Source organism: Vigna unguiculata, chromosome 4 (assembly GCF_004118075.2).
Source record: "Vigna unguiculata cultivar IT97K-499-35 chromosome 4, ASM411807v1, whole genome shotgun sequence".
NCBI classification, from domain to species: Eukaryota; Viridiplantae; Streptophyta; class Magnoliopsida; order Fabales; family Fabaceae; genus Vigna; species Vigna unguiculata.
In genome coordinates, this window is record NC_040282.1 from 29050492 (window position 1) to 29068168 (window position 17677).

General features: G+C 35.4%; 2 protein-coding genes across 2 annotated transcripts; both read right to left on the reverse strand.

The window, feature by feature from the left end:
* Positions 1 to 7959: 7959 nt before the first annotated feature.
* Positions 7960 to 9681, reverse strand: LOC114180688 (protein MAIN-LIKE 1-like). Its single transcript, XM_028066991.1, has 3 exons — positions 9040 to 9681; positions 8588 to 8664; positions 7960 to 8335 (listed from the first exon to the last, which is right to left on the reverse strand). Exons 1-3 carry the CDS (start codon positions 9679 to 9681, stop codon positions 7960 to 7962), a joined length of 1095 nt encoding a protein of 364 aa, XP_027922792.1.
* A 5085-nt stretch (positions 9682 to 14766) lies between these two features.
* LOC114182589 lies at positions 14767 to 17051 on the reverse strand. The gene is made up of 7 exons (XM_028069485.1): positions 16899 to 17051; positions 16710 to 16796; positions 16391 to 16576; positions 16138 to 16302; positions 15730 to 15783; positions 15369 to 15515; positions 14767 to 15201 (listed from the first exon to the last, which is right to left on the reverse strand). Exons 1-7 carry the CDS (start codon positions 17040 to 17042, stop codon positions 14836 to 14838), a joined length of 1149 nt encoding a protein of 382 aa, XP_027925286.1. The 5' UTR covers positions 17043 to 17051; the 3' UTR covers positions 14767 to 14835.
* Positions 17052 to 17677: the final 626 nt, after the last annotated feature.

Consider the following 17677-nt stretch of genomic DNA (forward strand, 5'->3'; position numbering starts at 1 on the left):
CTTGCAAGAGAAGAAAGAATGGTGATGTCCATCTTGCTTTGAAAATATTTTTTTAGAGGCAAGTAACACTTTGGAGGTAACTTGCTCTTTTTCTTTTTCATTTTTTCTCTTATCATTCACTTTATTTTGGTCCTCATTTGCTTGATTGGGTGAGAGAGGTAGGAGTGTGAACTTCTTGCCTTGGAAGGAGAAAGCATAGGTGTTAGCATGGCCATCATAAAAGACTTTTCTATCAAATTGCCATGGCCTACCTAACAAAATATGAGTTTCTTCCATAGGCACAACATCACATAACACCTCATCTTTAAAATTTCCAATTGAAAAGTTAATGAGGACTTGTTGAGTTACTTTAATGTCTTCTTTCTTAAGCCATGATAGCTTGTAGGGCTTGGCATGAGGGATAGTTTTCAAGCCAAGCTTGTCCACAACCCTTGTGCTAGCCACATTTACACAACTTCCATTATCTATGAGGAGGGGACATAGTTTGTCTTTGATATGACACCTTGAATGAAAAAGGTTTTGTCTTTGAGAAGGGTCAAGTTCCTTGGAAACTTGTCTTAGTTGGTGCCTTATCATTAACAATCCACCTTTAAGGGGTTTAATCCTTTCACTTGAAGAAGATGTGTGGGAAGAAGTACTTTTGGGGGAAGGGGGAGAAGAATGTTCATTCTCTACTTCTTTTTTAAGGTTTAAGGCCATGGTTCTTTTGGTGGGACAATTTGAAGCTATGTGCCCATATCCCAAACACTTAAAACATTTTATAGAACTTGTCCTTGTACCTTGAGAAGAATTAGGAGTTTCATTAGAAGGCCTAAACAAATTAGTCCTAGGAGGTGGGTCTTGGGAACTCTTGGGTGGTGATTTATGATGTTTTCTTTCTTTATCTTTCCAAGTACTAGAATAGTAGCCATTGTATGAACTACTCCTCTTGGCCTCTTTTTTCTTTTGCAATTGAGTTTCAACTTTGGTGGCCAAATGTAAAACTTTGTCAAGAGAGGAGTACTCATATAACTCTACTAAATCTTGTATGTCTCTCCTAAGATCACTCACAAATCTTTTTATTTTCTCTTTGTTAGTTTCTTTTATTTCAACCCTACGCATTTGAGACTCTAATTCTTTAAAGTACTCACTCACACTCATAGAACCTTGGTGAAGCCTTTGGAGCTTCAAAAGAAGTTCCTTCCTATAGGAGGGAGGAACAAATCTAGCGCGCATAAGAGTTTTAATGTCCATCCAAGAAGCCGCGGGTGGCCCTTGGTCATAATTCTTACAAACTTTATGCCACCAAGTATTGACATACTCCAAAAATCCTAAAACTACTAGATCAACTTGTGCTTGATCCTTTACATGATTTTCAATGAAAATTTGATCAACTTTAGCTTCCCAATCAAGGAAGATTTTGGGATCACTTCCACCATAGAACTTAGGAATCTTTGGAGTTTGCTTCTCTTGTGATGGGTTGCGCCTAGAATGCCCTCTTTTCCTAGGCTCTCTTTCTTTCTCCCTAGCTTCAAGCCTTTGAATATGCTCTTGGATTCTTAGGTCACTTTGCTCATTGTTTTTTCTCAATTGTTCAAAGGCCTCCTTCCTAGACAACTCCAAATCCCGAAGCAATCTCATCAAGGTATTGTTTTTGTTTGGTGTAGGTGCATTTGATGAACTTGTCATGATTCCTACAACAAAAACACTCAAATCCGAGACAAAATAAAGGGATTAGAGGTTAGACAACATGAAAACCAAGACCAAATCCAACCCAAAATGTAACCCAAGTGTTTAGATCACTCTCCCAAAGTACCAAGGCAAGGCTAGCACTCAAAATCCACCAAAGGAGTGAAGCAAATACTTTTAAAAACTTGTTCAAAACCTTTCAAATGCAATACAAGTGATTTGGCCACAACATCCCAAGAGTTTCAAGAAAAGAAAACTACTAAGACAAAACAAAGAACACCTAGTGACAAGCAAGAAAAGCACAAAAATAAGGAAAGCTAAACTCTAAAGAAAGAAAAATATTGGTGACAAAACTTTGAAAAAGACTAACACAAGAAAAGAAAATTTTAAAGACTCTATGGAAAGCACTTGACAAGCATATTCAAGTCTTAAATCATGCATACACCAATAAAGATCATAACCAAGTTAAAGCATGGAACTAATTTGCCAATATCACCCACTTCTCAAGCATGAAAACTAGTAGCATAACACTTAGTGAAAAACACACTTTTAGTTCACCAATGATCAAGATTGCTCTCGGTTTTTAGACAATATTTGGTGCAAAAATTTTCTTCTTTTCACAACTAGTTTCCTAAAATGGTGAGAAAGAGTTTTAGGTGGCTTGAACACTTAGTTCCTCAAGTTTTAGGCCAAAATCAATTTCATGGAGCATACATCAAGCAAGACATAAAGTGAAAGCAAGATTCAAATACTTGGAAAAACAAGAATAAGAAAACTTCAAGCTAACATATGACATATGACTCAAGCAAAAGTTAGGCACATTTAAAGACTCAAACATGTCATACACAAAGACACAAACATGTAGCTATCATGCATTTAAACTCATGGATTTGAGGCTCAAAGACTAAGCATCAAAAGACATGTTATCCAACCACATTTAGGAGCAAAAGAGTCACAAAACCGGAGCCAAAATTGCCACAACATAACCTGAAAACGTTGTTTTTCGTATTCTCGGCAGCTCTGACCTTTGCTCACTCATTTGATCATAACTCTCTCCACAGAACTCCAAATGTGCTAATTCCTTTTTTGTTGGAAACTAGACTCATAGAGCTTTCTTTTGATATAAAGAAAGTTACTTTTTGATCACTGAGCTAGCTGCAGTATTTTTTTCAAAAACGCACACGTTGCTGCCACCACTGTTTTTATGTGGACCATTCAAAGATAGCTACACAAGACAAGGTTAGAACATGAAAACACCATATTCAAGGACAACCAAAGCTCTTGATACCAAATGATGAAGGATTATCTTGTTCCTTTTTAAGATTATTGAATATGGTGTGAGTTGATTAAGAAAGCTAAGTGAAATTCCCACTGGACATTAAGATAGCAAGCTATCTAGATGTGAAGGTTCCTTTCACAGAGCTCAATAGAAGAAGATGATGGGTTGATTCAAAACAAAAAGGAAATGGAAAGCACATAAACCATAGAAAACCAAGAACAATTAAAAGAAGAAGAAAACATAAAATGAAAAGGAAAGAAATGGTAAAAATGTGAGAAGCACGCCACTACAAGGCTAGGCTAGAAGCCATGGCATCCTTGAAGATGAGTGGATGTGTGTCGTCACTTGCTATGCAAGATAAGGCTTAAAAGTATTCACTCCCAAGGGAGGAAACTCTCACAAATGTTTGAGACACAAGAGTGTTTTAACTTCAAAATGTTCAACCCTTTTACATGTCTAGGAGCACCCCATATATAGAAGAGTTTAGGGGTCTCTAAGCAAATAAAAGATACCTAAGGATGTCTCTACAAAAACCTAACCCTAGCTTCTAGAAACTAGGTCAAATAAGGTTACAAAAATGAGAGACAAAAGAGCTAACTATGGTGTGTGCAAGGCTAATTTCGTTCTAGCACAAAAGGAGACAAAGAATGTGTCTCATATGTCTCCAAAAAGTGGTCAAAGTGTGCTAAAAACAAAGGAGACCAAAGGTACATAGGTACACTTACTTCATGCCTTTTACTTTATACTTTATGCCTTTGCTTTACTCTCTCCTCCACATCATTTATGCTCCCCAATCACCATGCGCCACCTAGCATTGCTTTCTTACTCTTAATTAACCTACAAAGCAAATAAACATAGATTAGCATGTTGGCTTAAGTCAAGTCAACTATAGTCAACAAGTCAAACCTAGTCAAAGGTCAAAAAGTCAACTGAAGTTGATTCAACTAAGTCAACTTAGGGAATAAAAAATAACAAACATAAATGAAAGGGATGAAGGATTAGTGAACTTCCTTTCTAAACATGCTTAGTCTTCTTAAGCATGTGCCTTCATCCTTGGTTGGGGTCAATCCTTCATCAGAATGTATGCAGACTATGATTTTTGGTTACACCGTAACGAAAAAGGATAGCACAAAAATTATGCAAGTCGTGGCATGAACCCTATGCGTGAAAATAATTGCACCAAGTATTAACACTGCACCAAATACGATCAAGAACCCAAACACATTCACCATACAAATTTGACAGTAACAGCGAACCACTCCAAGGATTCATTCATCAAGCAATCAAAGTATAAAGAAAGAAGAAAGAAAAGGAACAAACAAACCAAGCTTCCCCTACCTTGTTAACAACCTCCAACCTAGGTTTTTTTTCCATTATAGGCAAATGACTTTGGTTTATTAAGGATATAGGTAGCTTTTTAAAAAATTACAAAAGTAGGCAAAACGTGCTGGGGGTGCATGTTTTCGTATGAAGAAATCGTGTAGCCCACATACGTTTTTGTGGTCAACTGGGTCAGAGGGCGAAATCGTGTGGGAGGTGAACATTTTTGGTGCCGTAATCGATTACCGTATGTTGTAATCAATTACTACATGCTGTAATCGTGTAGGGGTTTAACATTTTTTAAGCCGTAATCGATTACCGTAGTGTGTAATCGATTACTGAATGTGTTGCAGTTTTCTGGGTATTGTGTAATCGATTACGCACGAAGTGTAATCGATTACATGCGTAATTTTTTGAAAAAAAACGTTAACAAACATTTCACTAGATAGGAAAACAATGATGTATAATATAGTTGAATATGAAACTAAAAAACAGTGATATTAGTGAAAAAAAAAGATTACAATCAATTAAAGTACTAAGATAATAATATCAATGTCAAAGTGCATTAAAGAAATACAAAGTTTTTGAATGAAAATAAACATGAAAATGCATCTAAGATGGAGGAAATTGGCGCCGCACATAAGCCATGTCTTCCTCAAGTTATCCAACCCGAGCATCTATACTGTCAAATCTTGAACCAACAAAAGCCCGGAGATCGCGAATTTCGTGGATAATATCATTAAGCATAGTAGCAGATGCATCCTAGGTAGGCTGAGGCGGTGGAGATGGTGTGCGGTCATCATGAATAGGTGCATCCTGCATATCACATTTATGAATCCATTCACCATTTTGGTTTTTTACAAAACCAAAGGAATGAATCACTTTAGCACCAATTGGACCTGTTCTCCAATTAATCTCCTCAAATGGTTCATCATCTAGAGGAACATTAAACTTAATAAAAATGTCAGTAATATGATTAGCATATGGTAAAGGGGCATGGTCTCTTAATGCCTTTTTCATCCGATATCTAATCAGATGACCCCAGTTAAGCTGCCATCCGGTCAGCATTGACCACATTAAGATAATGTCTTCTTCAATAGCTTGGGCAAGGTTAGTTGATCGGGGCACCAGGCATCGACATAAGATGTAGTGCAGGATACGTGTTTCCACTTTCATTTTCCCTACCACTATTCTTCCTCCAATATTTACATTGTCACGACAAATCGTCATTTTTGCATTGTGACTTGAATAATCATCTCTCCATTCCTCAACCATGTTTCCCTCAAAACAGACCCCTTGAGTGCCCAATTGAGTTATACGATAAAACATATCTATATCCATCCTAATTTTCACATGCTTAACTTCACAAAGAATAACCCCTTCCTCAGTAATTTGTAAGTTGGAATAAAATACTCTAACTAATTCCGGATAATAACGTTGACGATTAGTCAAAAAAGGTAATAATCCCAAGTTGTGAAGTATATCATAGCACTCAAAGTTTTGCTCAGCAATAAAATCATTAGGATATCTGGGTTCAAGAATATCTCTGGCAGAAAATTTTGAAGTATACCTCTCATATTGTACTACGGAAGAGAACAGTCTCTGTGGTTGTGAAGGTGCGATTATTTCTTCAGGTTAGTTGACGGCGGGACCACGGCGGCGGCGAGCACCAACTTGAGTCTTGCGTTTCCTTGACGATTCTGCCATTTTAGGGTGTTTCTGAAGATTTGAATCGGTGGATTTTATAGAGAATTGAAAATGAGAAATATTGCAACAAACAAGAGGTGATTTGGTGAAGAAATGAAGGCAAAATGATGAAATCACAGAGGAGAGAAAGGAGGCACGGGTGGGGTTTTTGGGATGCAGCGACAGAGAGAGAAAATGTTATTTTTATAGTGGAAGACGAGTCGTAATCGATTACAGGGTTTGTGTAATCGATTACGACGTTAAAAATAACATTCTAGGGGCTCCTGATAGTTATGTAATCGATTACAGGGTTTCGGTAATCGATTACGAAGGAAAAAAATAAGTTCCAGTGGGTCGTGCTAGAGTTGTAATCGATTACAGAGTTTATGTAATCGATTACCAATCTAGAGATAATTTTGGCATATTCTCCTGTTAATTGATTAAAGGTGTGTCGTAATCGATTACGAAGGTATTATTTGTGTTCTAGGTTGTCGTGTTACTTGAGTAATCGATTACAGGCTTTGGTAATCGATTACATTGTACAAATTTGGGGTTGTGTAATCGAATACGCTCGTATCACATGTCCAAATTTTAGTAATGGTAATCGATTACACTTTCATGGTAATCGATTACCACACGCATTGTTGGTAAAAATTAATTGTGGTGATGGATTACAACATAACAATTTTTTTTAGCATTTGTACTCCATTGATAAGAAAGTTTAACATATTCCATTAATTAAAGAAAAATAAAATGATAAATAAGTTGCACATAAATTGAAATGGAAAGCAAAAATAAAAATAAAAAAATGATTTACGGCAACCATCTGTATCTTTTTCTTCCCCGGTGATCCACAAACCATCCAGAATTGATATTTTGGTATTCTTCGGAAGGTGTTGGTGGTCTGATGTCTCTAGTTTGGATGAAAAGCTCGATATAGGAAGAGATGCACGGTTTTTTGACAGATTGGTCTAGACTTTGTACGTGTTTCCAACGACTGATCATTTGTGAAACATCAAAGTCACATTTGATTTTCGCGGTGTCATGATATAGTCGCCTGTTGCGTATTGTTGAAGGGCGACGATAGTCACTTTGTTTGACAACTCTACGGTCACCACACTCGACTAATTGAGTTATGGTTTGTAATAATTCATTGTAGGTGCAATCATGTCTGATGGAGAAGGTTTTCGTGGAATCGGAACGAAACTCAAGACCAAAACCTAATCGACTCTCTATGATACCAACACCCCTTAAAGGTCCACCAAAATAAATAATAGTTGGTGAAGTTGGGAGAGAGTTTGAGGATGATGATGATAGGGTGTTTGTAGTTAAAAGAGAAAGTATTTCTTCAGGTGATCTTGTGAAGGTCACGTACAATTCAATCATGGTGTTCAAAGGGAAAGAAGACTTACATTCCAACATTTGAAAAACATGTTCATCTGTCTTTATTTCAAATGCGTCATAGACAATATTTCCTTCAGAAGTCATTGTGGGTCGTCTGAAGTATAGGTTGTTAATGGTTGTGTGTGACTGGCTTGGAATGGCTGCACAAACTCTTTGCTTCAGCATGTTGTATGTGCAGTTGTATGGAATGCGAACAATCTCCGGAGTCTGACATATGAACTTCACCCCATCCTCACAGAGTTTGATTTCACCGTTTGTGTATAAGGCAGCTATGTAAGAATTGGTGAAATCCTGCGACTCTGTTATGCCAAACATTTCAGGGGAAAATTGTTCCATCTTTGGGTTTTCAATTAAGAAAGAAAAAGAGGAAGGAGATGTCAAGCAATTGATGTGTTGAAAAGCTGGAAGTTTGCATTTGATGTAGTGTGGGGATGTGGTTTTTATAAGCATAGTAGTTGCACAATTATTGAGTGAATCAAGAAAGACAAAATGATAAAGGTTGAATTCATTACGTACATATGCAATTGTCATATTGAAATAATACACATACAAAGTACAATATTCTCCCATAATGTGATAACTTTATTTCACAACAACATTATTCAACGGTGGCTGCCTATGCCGCATGGTGGCCTTCGTGTCGGTCGTCGAGGTCGTCTCTCAAGTTGTGGGGGAGGAGGGGGTGACTCACTTTCGTCATCAGTATCTTCCACTTCCACAGATTCAGAACCTCCTTCTGAAACATTAAATGGAATTTCAGGTGTGTAGTATGGTTGTGAAGATGAGGCGCCTCGGTATGCAGATGGTGGAGTTAGTGCTGATGTCCCAAACATTTGTGATGGAACACCCCCATAGCTGGAAATATGTGGGCCAAATGAACAACCATAATATTGCGCTGGACCTGATCCAAAGTTTGAAGGTGCTGGAAAAAAACCATATGAAGTGGGAACCTGTTGAGATGACGATGGAGGATGCATTCTGTAATCCCAATTCCCAAAACCAGCAGATACATTTTATGATTGAAGGAGGCCGGAAAAGGGTGTATATGGATGAAACTGCTGACGTGAAGGCGGATTCTGATATTGCTCCGGCATGTCATACTAAAACAAAATAAAAAATTAAATTTTATTATTTAAAATCAATTATAATCGAAAATTTAATTAACATGCAGGGAATGAAAAAATGATTCTTACTTCATCATCGGATGATTGCGCATTAGCCGTGATATACCGGATGGTATGATTTATGTACCATTGCATGTAGGGCGAGTTATCACGCAGATGGCCACTTTTGGTGAAAGGTTCGCCCTGAACAATGGAATTATGGCGATTATTCCATAGCATGATAAAGCGATGGTGATATTGCCTCCAATTAATTTCCCCCCTTCCTCGGAGATCAATTCGGCGAACCTCATCCAGGTTCATCAGGTCAGATGGGATGTTTTGTCGCCAACCAAACTGTTTGACTACCCGGTCAACTTGGTGAAATTCAACCGTCGCAAAATATATAAGAGGAACCAATGCCCGACTAATTGGAGAAACATTTATTATTATCATGCGACTAACATATGGTTGTCGATATGGTGTCCATAAAAACTGGAAAAATTAGTGTTAATAATTTGAAAAGAAAAAACGAAGGGAATTTCAAGGAACAAAATAGTAGAGCATGGATTGATAATAAACCTGCCTTGGTTGAATTTGATCAAATTTTTTCCGGAAGCCCACCATAGTTGTTTGGTCATGGAACACAGAACGTGTTTGTCGACACCACCTCACACTTAAGGGGAACGCAAGCCCAGCCACAATCTCGTCCTCCGTGACTGGTTGTATTTCTGGAGAGATGCATGTGAATCTCTCCCACGCCCAACACTGGAGCAATAACATGCATCCACCAATGTTGTCTTGATGGAATTTTGTGTTGTGATCCAGTGCACGATAGAGGCATGCCAATACTGCGGAACCCCAACTAAAATTTGAAATATGATCCAAATCTGTTAACAATGGCAAGAACATAAAATGCACGAGACTGGTTGATGTATCTGGCATCAACATGCTGCCAATTAAAATGAGGATGTGTGCTCGTGCATCCTGTCCAACGGTAGCCAGTGTTGCGTCATCCGGTAATTCTCGGAATCTGCTATTTAGCCATGATAGCTTTATTCGGTTCCCTATAAACATATTTTCGGGAGGAATATCCCCTAATAAATCTTGACACAATTGTAGCAGGTTTCCAGAACTTCCACCGGCGACGGGTTCACCATCAATTGGCATCCCCAGTTGCAGTGAAACATCTTCCAGGGTAACAGTTGTTGCTCCGAGTGGCATGTGGAAGGTGTGAGTTTCAGTCCTTCACCTTTCACATAATGTTGTTACCATTAGGTGGTTAATCTTCATATTACTCACTTTAAGAACGTGACCAAAACCAGCTGCATCAATTACCATTCTGACCCTAGGGTCAATAAGATCTGTATGTTTTAGTATCCAGATAGAATGGCGTCGTGGTCGAAGGACCCTCTCGTTTCCTTCCCAAATGTGATTGGTGATGTGATCGTCTTGATGACGCAAACGGACAAGTTTGCTGGCAGGTTGTTGTTCTGAGCCATAATAAACTACGTAAAAGTATATGAAAATATTAACAGAATATCATTTCAAGTTAATCACTAACAAAACAAACAAAAAACAAATTATCATAAAATTTACCGAACCTGTTAGATTGACGGAGGACAAATAAATTTTTATACGCTAGAAATCCAACTACTATGGGAAGGCAATGAAGTATTCAGTGATGTGAATGTTGCACATGATATGGATACTTAAACTACCTCACCACACTATTCACTCACATGCCTTACTTTTCATTTTTCTCTCTCTCACGTAGCAAAGCACCTGTCTAAAAAATAGGACCCTATTTTCCTACACCTCCATGCACACCACCACATGGCTCCTTCTATTCACCACTCAAACCTTCTCTTCAATAGTAATCACTTTTTCAGAGAATCTCATACTATTTCTCACATTTACAGGTGGCAGAAACATTTCCAATCAAAGCATTATTGTGAATAGTTTCATGCACAACAAAAAAGGATGCATTATTTTCAATAGTAATGTGCAGAAGCGTGATTTATTGTGAGTGCAGAAGCGTGAACTTGTAATAGTATCATGACAGGTGCAGTAGTCCAGGAATCACGCCGAATCGGAGAATCAAAAAAGTGTAAGAAGAAAACGTGATGGGGGGGACGTTTTCTGAACAGAAAAACGTATGGGGGCACGTTTTCAAACTAGAAAACGTGTGGGAGGGCACGTTTTCAAACTAGAAAATGTGTGGGGGCACGTTTTCTAATAGAAAACGTGTGGGGTGTGCACGTTTTCTAAAAAAAAAATTTCTTTTCGCACCCTCTACCCACTCCTTTTGCACACCAACCCACTCCATTTCATTGTAGTGACTAAAACGCTTATATATTCTACCACACTACCATTGTTTCTCCTATCAAAACTTCTCTGCATACCAAGCTTGACATCTGAAATTTTCTGATCTATTTTTTGATCTGAAAAATTCGGGTCTACACTTCCATACCAACCTATTCATAATGAGTTCGTGGAATTATGGAGGATCTTCTTCGTCTAATCCAATCGATGACGAACCTATCATTCCAGACATTGTCGAAGAGTTTACTTCCGATGATTTTTATGAAGACAATGCAGATGATCAAGAAATTGTCCCGATTCCTCCTATGGATTACAATCCCTATGGGGAAGTCGAACTACAAGAACGCATGCAATTCGATTCCAAAGAGGCAATGGTGTCTGCCATCAAACATTATCACATCACTAATGGATACAACTTCAATGTGGTAGAATCAAAACCGCATCTTTATGTTGCACGATGCATCCATTACAACAATGGATGTCAATGGCGTCTGAGGGCTAGTTATAGTAAAATCCGACATCATTGGGAAATCAAGTCATTGATGGTACAAATACGCGTTTCTCTACATTAATGTCACAAGATCACTACAATCTAGATTCGACCCAAATTGCTTCCATTTTTTTTCATTTGGTCCGCACAAATCCAAGCATTCGCATCAAAAGCTTGGTCGCTGACATCAAAAGTCGTTACGGATACACAGTCACATATAGAAGAGCATGGATTGCGAAGGAGAAAGCAATAACAATGGAGTATGGTGATTGGGACCAATCTTATAATGAAGTTTCCAGATGGTTATTAACTGCCCAACAAACCAATCCTGGGACAATTTTTCAACTTTTCGGTCCTCTAGTTAATATTGATGCTGAGGATGGAAGTTCCACATACATTATGGAACGTTGCTTCTGAGCATTTGGACCTTGCATTAAAGGTTTTAAGTATTGTAAACCTGTTTTTCAAGTGGATGGAACCTTTTTAACAGGCAGATATCATGCCACCTTGCTAACTGCAATTGCTCAGGATGGAAATAGAAACATATTTCCTTTGGCATTTGCAATAGTAGAAGGTGAGACAAAGGAGGCATTGATTTGATTTTTTCAACTACTACGAGAGCATGTAACTCCTCAGCCAAATCTCTGCCTAATTACTGATAGAGGCAAGGGAATTTTGTCAACCCTACGATTGGAAGAAGTTGACTGGGAATCAGACAATCTTCACTCTGTCTACTGCATACGTCATCTAGGTTCCAACTTCAACAACCGCTTTAAAAATGTCGATCTCAAGAAACAATTCATTAACTTGGGTACGACGTTTTCCTAACTTTAAATTTCAGATGCACAAAATATTTCCTATACATAATACTTTTTCATTTCATTTTATATTTCCTTTTCACAGCTTATGAAGTCAAACAACCTACCGTGCAAGCAAAACTTTCAGCTATGAGGTCCCAATTCCCACAAGCAGTAGCTTGGATTGATAAAATCCCCTTACATAAGTGGTCTCAGGCTTATGATGGGGGCGCAGGTACACACACATGACAACAAACTTGGCGGAGTGCATGAACTCTGTGCTTAAGGGGGCTCGCTCATTACCTATCTGTGCATTATTGAAAATTACATTTCAAAACATAAATGCTTGGTTTGTTGAACGCGGCTTAAAGGCAGACTCTATGTTAAGAGCTGGCCATCAATATCCAGAAGATGTCACAACCTTGCTCCAATAAAATCAACAGAAATCTGCATATTGTCATGTTCAACGCTACGATCGAGATAATTCAGAATTCGAGGTGCAAGAGATATCGAGCCCCCATCACTATCGGCCAAAACCAATCTCATTCACTGTCAGATTAAACGATTGGTGGTGTGATTGTGGTCACTTCCAAGCTAGTCGATTACCCTATCATCACATCATAACTGTTTGTTCTTTTGGTCATATGCCACTTTCAAATTTTATCGATCCAGTTTACACCCTTGATAACATAAATAAGGCTTATCAAGTCCAATTCCACCCCCTGCGAAATGAGGACTACTGGTCAACATATACAGGTCCTAATTTCACTCCAGACCCCCAAACTAGGCGTAAGGCTTCGGGACGACCTACAACGACTAGGATCCATAACGAAATGGATCAACCCGTTACGGATAAGCCAAAAAAAATGCTTTTATTGTCGCACTGAGGGTCATCATAGGGGACAATGTCCATTTCGCCAATAATTTGTACATTTTTTATTTCAATTAATTTAATTTTCAATGTTTTTTTCTTCTTTCTACAATGTCAAAACTAAGACAATTTTCTATGAACATTAATATTTCTTATGCCTTCATCAACTACAAGTTCAAATACTTTATTCTTTTATGGACCAAAAAACTTTATAAAATCAGAACAAATTATTATGCTCGCCTCTGTATCCAATTCAAATTTAATCACTTTGTTTTTTAAAATTTGTACTGTAATCGATTACAATGGTATTGTAATCGATTACAATTCACTCGAACAAAATGCATTAACCATGTAATCGATTACACTTCGTCTGTAATCGATTACATTACACCCAGAAAACAGCAACACATGCAGTAACCGATTACAGCCTACGGTAATCAATTACTGAATGAAAAACGTATTCCCCCCCCCCCACGATTTCATCTAAAAACGTGCACCTCCCCAACGATTTCCTTCGAATGTCGTTCACCCCCCACACAATTTTCTTTGAAGATCGTCCAACCCCCACACGATTTCACTTGTTGACAAACTCTGACCTAACAACGTATGGGGGCTACACGATTTCTTCATAACGAAAACGTGCACCCCCAAAACGTTTTGCCTAGTTCTGAAATTCTTTTAAAATCTGCCTACTTCCGTAATAACCCAAACTCATTTGCCTAGAAGGTAAAAAAAACCTCCAACCTACGTTCTCTTTCTCTCGTAGTCTCTTCCACAGTTCCTCTCTTGTCTTTCTCTTTCTCTCATTTTATTTTTTTTAAACTCTTTAGTTCCTCTCTTGTCTTTCTCTTTCTCTCATTTTATTTTTTTTAAACTCTTTCGAAAACGAAATAACCTATAGGTTTCCCCTCCTTAGCCCACACCCTCCCTTTTATCCAAAACCCTAACATTACCTCTTTTCATTTTCGTGATTCCAAATATTAACTAACAAATCTATAACTTAAAATAAATATTGGTCGTTTCTATTTTTAGTGTGGCACGAGAGTTCCGTTTTTATATCACCAAAAATATGTGGCAGTGGCAACGAAAATCTAATGAACCAAAAGCTATAACAAATGCAACTAAAAATATGATGAAGTGACTTAAAATTCCATTCCGAACAATCTTTGCACCATCGTGGATGAGGAGAGAGAAAATTAATTGGAAGAGTTTCGTGGACCCACAACTTTAAGGAGAAAAAAAAGGTTACAAAACAACAAATAATTAGCCAACCAAATTCAAACCCTACTGCTACACACATTTCACATGAATCCCACCACTATTCCACAAACTATCTCATGATATTAGGCGCACAATAGATATAAAATCACTCATATTCCACAAACCATAATTAATTTATTAAATAAACAGCAACTTAGATCACTCAGTTAATTAAAAAAAACAACAATAACTTAAATCACTCAAATAATAATTATTTCATATTTCATAAATTTATGAAATAATTAATTTAAATAAATCTACAATTTAAAAAAATCACATGAGCAGTTCACATCAATTTAATTCAATGATCGGGTTTTATATAATAGATAAATGAACTACCTTATCCTATAGAATTAAGTTTTCAAATAAAATGTCATTTCTATACTTCTTAATTTTTTTCCTTAGGTAGGTTTAAGTTATAATTCATTTGTATACTTCTTAATATATAAACTACCTTATTCTATTGAATAATTCATATTATGATGCATATTTAATGAAAAAAAAGCCATCTAACTTTATTTGGAAAATAGATAGCATTCTCAAAATTTTCAAGACAATGGAGAAAATGATAGAAAAATAAATTATACTAAAAAAAGATTATTAATATTAAATTCAAAAACCCCATACAAAAAAAATTAAATTCCACATTTGCCTCCAGGTCCTCCAAACTCGAGAACACCTTCATATTCAACCTCATAATCTTTAGAAACACCATAACATTTAGTGTTGTCAGAGAAGCCTTTGGTCATAATATACTCAGGTGTATAATCATGTCTTGATGCAAGTTGAATCCTGGGAGATCTAAAATAAGATGCATGGTCCTTGTTCCCATCAGGAATGTGCCCAGATCCCATTGGAGGACTAAGACCACCAACATTAGCTTTCGTTCTCCCACCCCATCCTACAATGGATGCCGACCCTAAGTTCGAGAATAGTCTTGCTGGATAATATCCAATGCTTACATTTCCTGCACTTATCCACCAATTTTTTGTCTTTGGATCCTGAAAACACACCTTAACTTTTGTTAATAACATATCATAAAATATTTCAACTCTTTAATTATACTTACTTAAAAATGTATTTAAAAAAGTAAAATAGATATTAATAATACAGTTAAGAGTCATTCAGTTTTAATTAAAAGTGAAAATTTAAGTGTATAATTATTTACCTGAGTAATAGCCAAGTAAACCTCATAAGTTGGTCCACCATAGATAGATGTTTGAGGAAAATATCCACCTGGAAAATTCTTAGTGTCAACTTGAACAAAACCTCGACATGCAGTATTGTAGCATCCAGTCTTCTTGAAATTATCTGACTATAATAAATAAAATTAATTTTTATTTAGAAAGCTTAATTATAATCTTCTCAAGTGTTTATTATATGCAAAGTCACAAATATCCATTTGTCTCAGAGAAAAAAGTGAAAAGAGAATAAGCAACACCCATACCTAAGATTTATTATTCTCTTCCATGTTTTAGTTCTACAAATTAAATTAGATTTAAATAAAATACAATGATATGTCTTCTTACCGTCCATGATATATAAAAGTGGGTTCTTGAATCACCATATATTTTTGGAAGTACCTGGTATCAAAGTATAAAATCAATTAGAAATTTTGTTACGTTACTTTATTTGTTTTTTAAAATTATTTTCATAAAAACCAATAACTAAGATATTTTTTATTCACAATAATAAAATTATTATATTTTATTTATTTTTATTTACATCTTAAATCATAAATTTAATAAAAATAAAATTTTTATTTCAAATAAGATATATGTTAAGAAAAAATGAAAAACATTTTAAATACTTTATCAAATAATAATATTTAATATAAAATAGTTAAAAATACCTAATTTTTTATTGTCATTTAAGAGACAAATAAATGACCTAAATTTGCCAAAAAAAAAATCATAAATACAATCATGGTAACTCACATGCCACCCCACAGTTATTCTGTTGGAAGATTCAACAGGTCCATTCTCAACCCATATATGACTCATAGAGATTTGACCTTTCTCAACTTTTGGATTATAAATGCTACTTATTCCACTAACTTTATAAAAAGGAGCATACCTCTGTAGCATAGATATTTCTGCGACCTGCAAAAATTGAATATATTCAAATAACTAATCAACGAAATATATACTTTATAGGAATAAACAATCAGGATTGTATAAGATATCTTACATGAACACCTGGAATGTCTTTAACCAATATATCATTTAATATTTTTTCTTCAGAGAGATTATATTTCGCTCTTTGTATAGGAATTGTTCCTCGTGGACATTCTTCCTTATCAAACCCAAACGTGGATCCAATTTGTGAATTATTCACAAATGTTTTTTCAATTAAATTTTTAAAGTTGGGTTTTATCTGGAAATAAAGGAACAAGAATTAAAGTTTAGAAAAAAAATATAATCAAAACAAGATTGAAAGTTAGAACTAAAACATTAAAGATTTTAAAGTTCAACTTTTTCTATATAACAAAAAGGTTTTTATTATTTACCTGCAATTTATGATTTTTTAGTAAAGGGTGGTTGAAGGCTGGTTGTTTGTAAATGTCAATGCAATCAATAATTTCTTCAAAGTCTGTCTATAAAATTCAAAACAAAAAAGAATAAAATTAATAATACATATAATGTGATATAAATTTAGAGAAAAAGATACTAAGAAATGTAAGAAGATTATGAACTACATAAATAGATTTGATTGGAGTCTTATTAATGAGGTTTGGTGTTGCCTCAAACTCCAAATCTTCCTTCAAGGTATCTTGAATACCATGAACATAATGACTGATCACTAAACACAAGCACATAAAAAAGAATAATATATTCATCATTCTTTTCTAAACTCTATCATATATCAATGACTTCATATTCTATCTATATATACACAGCAATATAGAGTAGAGATTCAAGAATAAGTAAAATGACATACTCTTCATTCTAATCTAGTTTTTGTCTTTATTTTAAAATGACTATTTATATTAAATGGGTAATAAATGCAATTACTTCCTTTTGAGAATGTCATTAATATCTTTTCAGCAAAATTTCTTTCTTTCATAATTAATAATGATTTTTTATAAAGAAATACATAATGAAAATCTTAAATGAACAGTTCACACACAGCATTATTTTAACAAAAAGTCTTACTTTATTTTATTAACTGTTATAGATAATTATATAACGGATAATAAAACATATATTTATACCATTAACTGTTTATCGGATAACTTTATTTATCATTTGCCATACATTCTAAATAAAATAACTACATTTAAACATTTATTTTAAATGTAATTTTAATGCAAACATAGATCTGTTTAGTATTTTTTTTATAGATGAGAAATATAATAAAAGTATGATTAGTTATTGTATAATTCTGTATAAAAACTAATTAATATTTTAATATATATATATATATATATATATATATATATATATATATGTATTATGTTTCATTTTTTTAATGTGT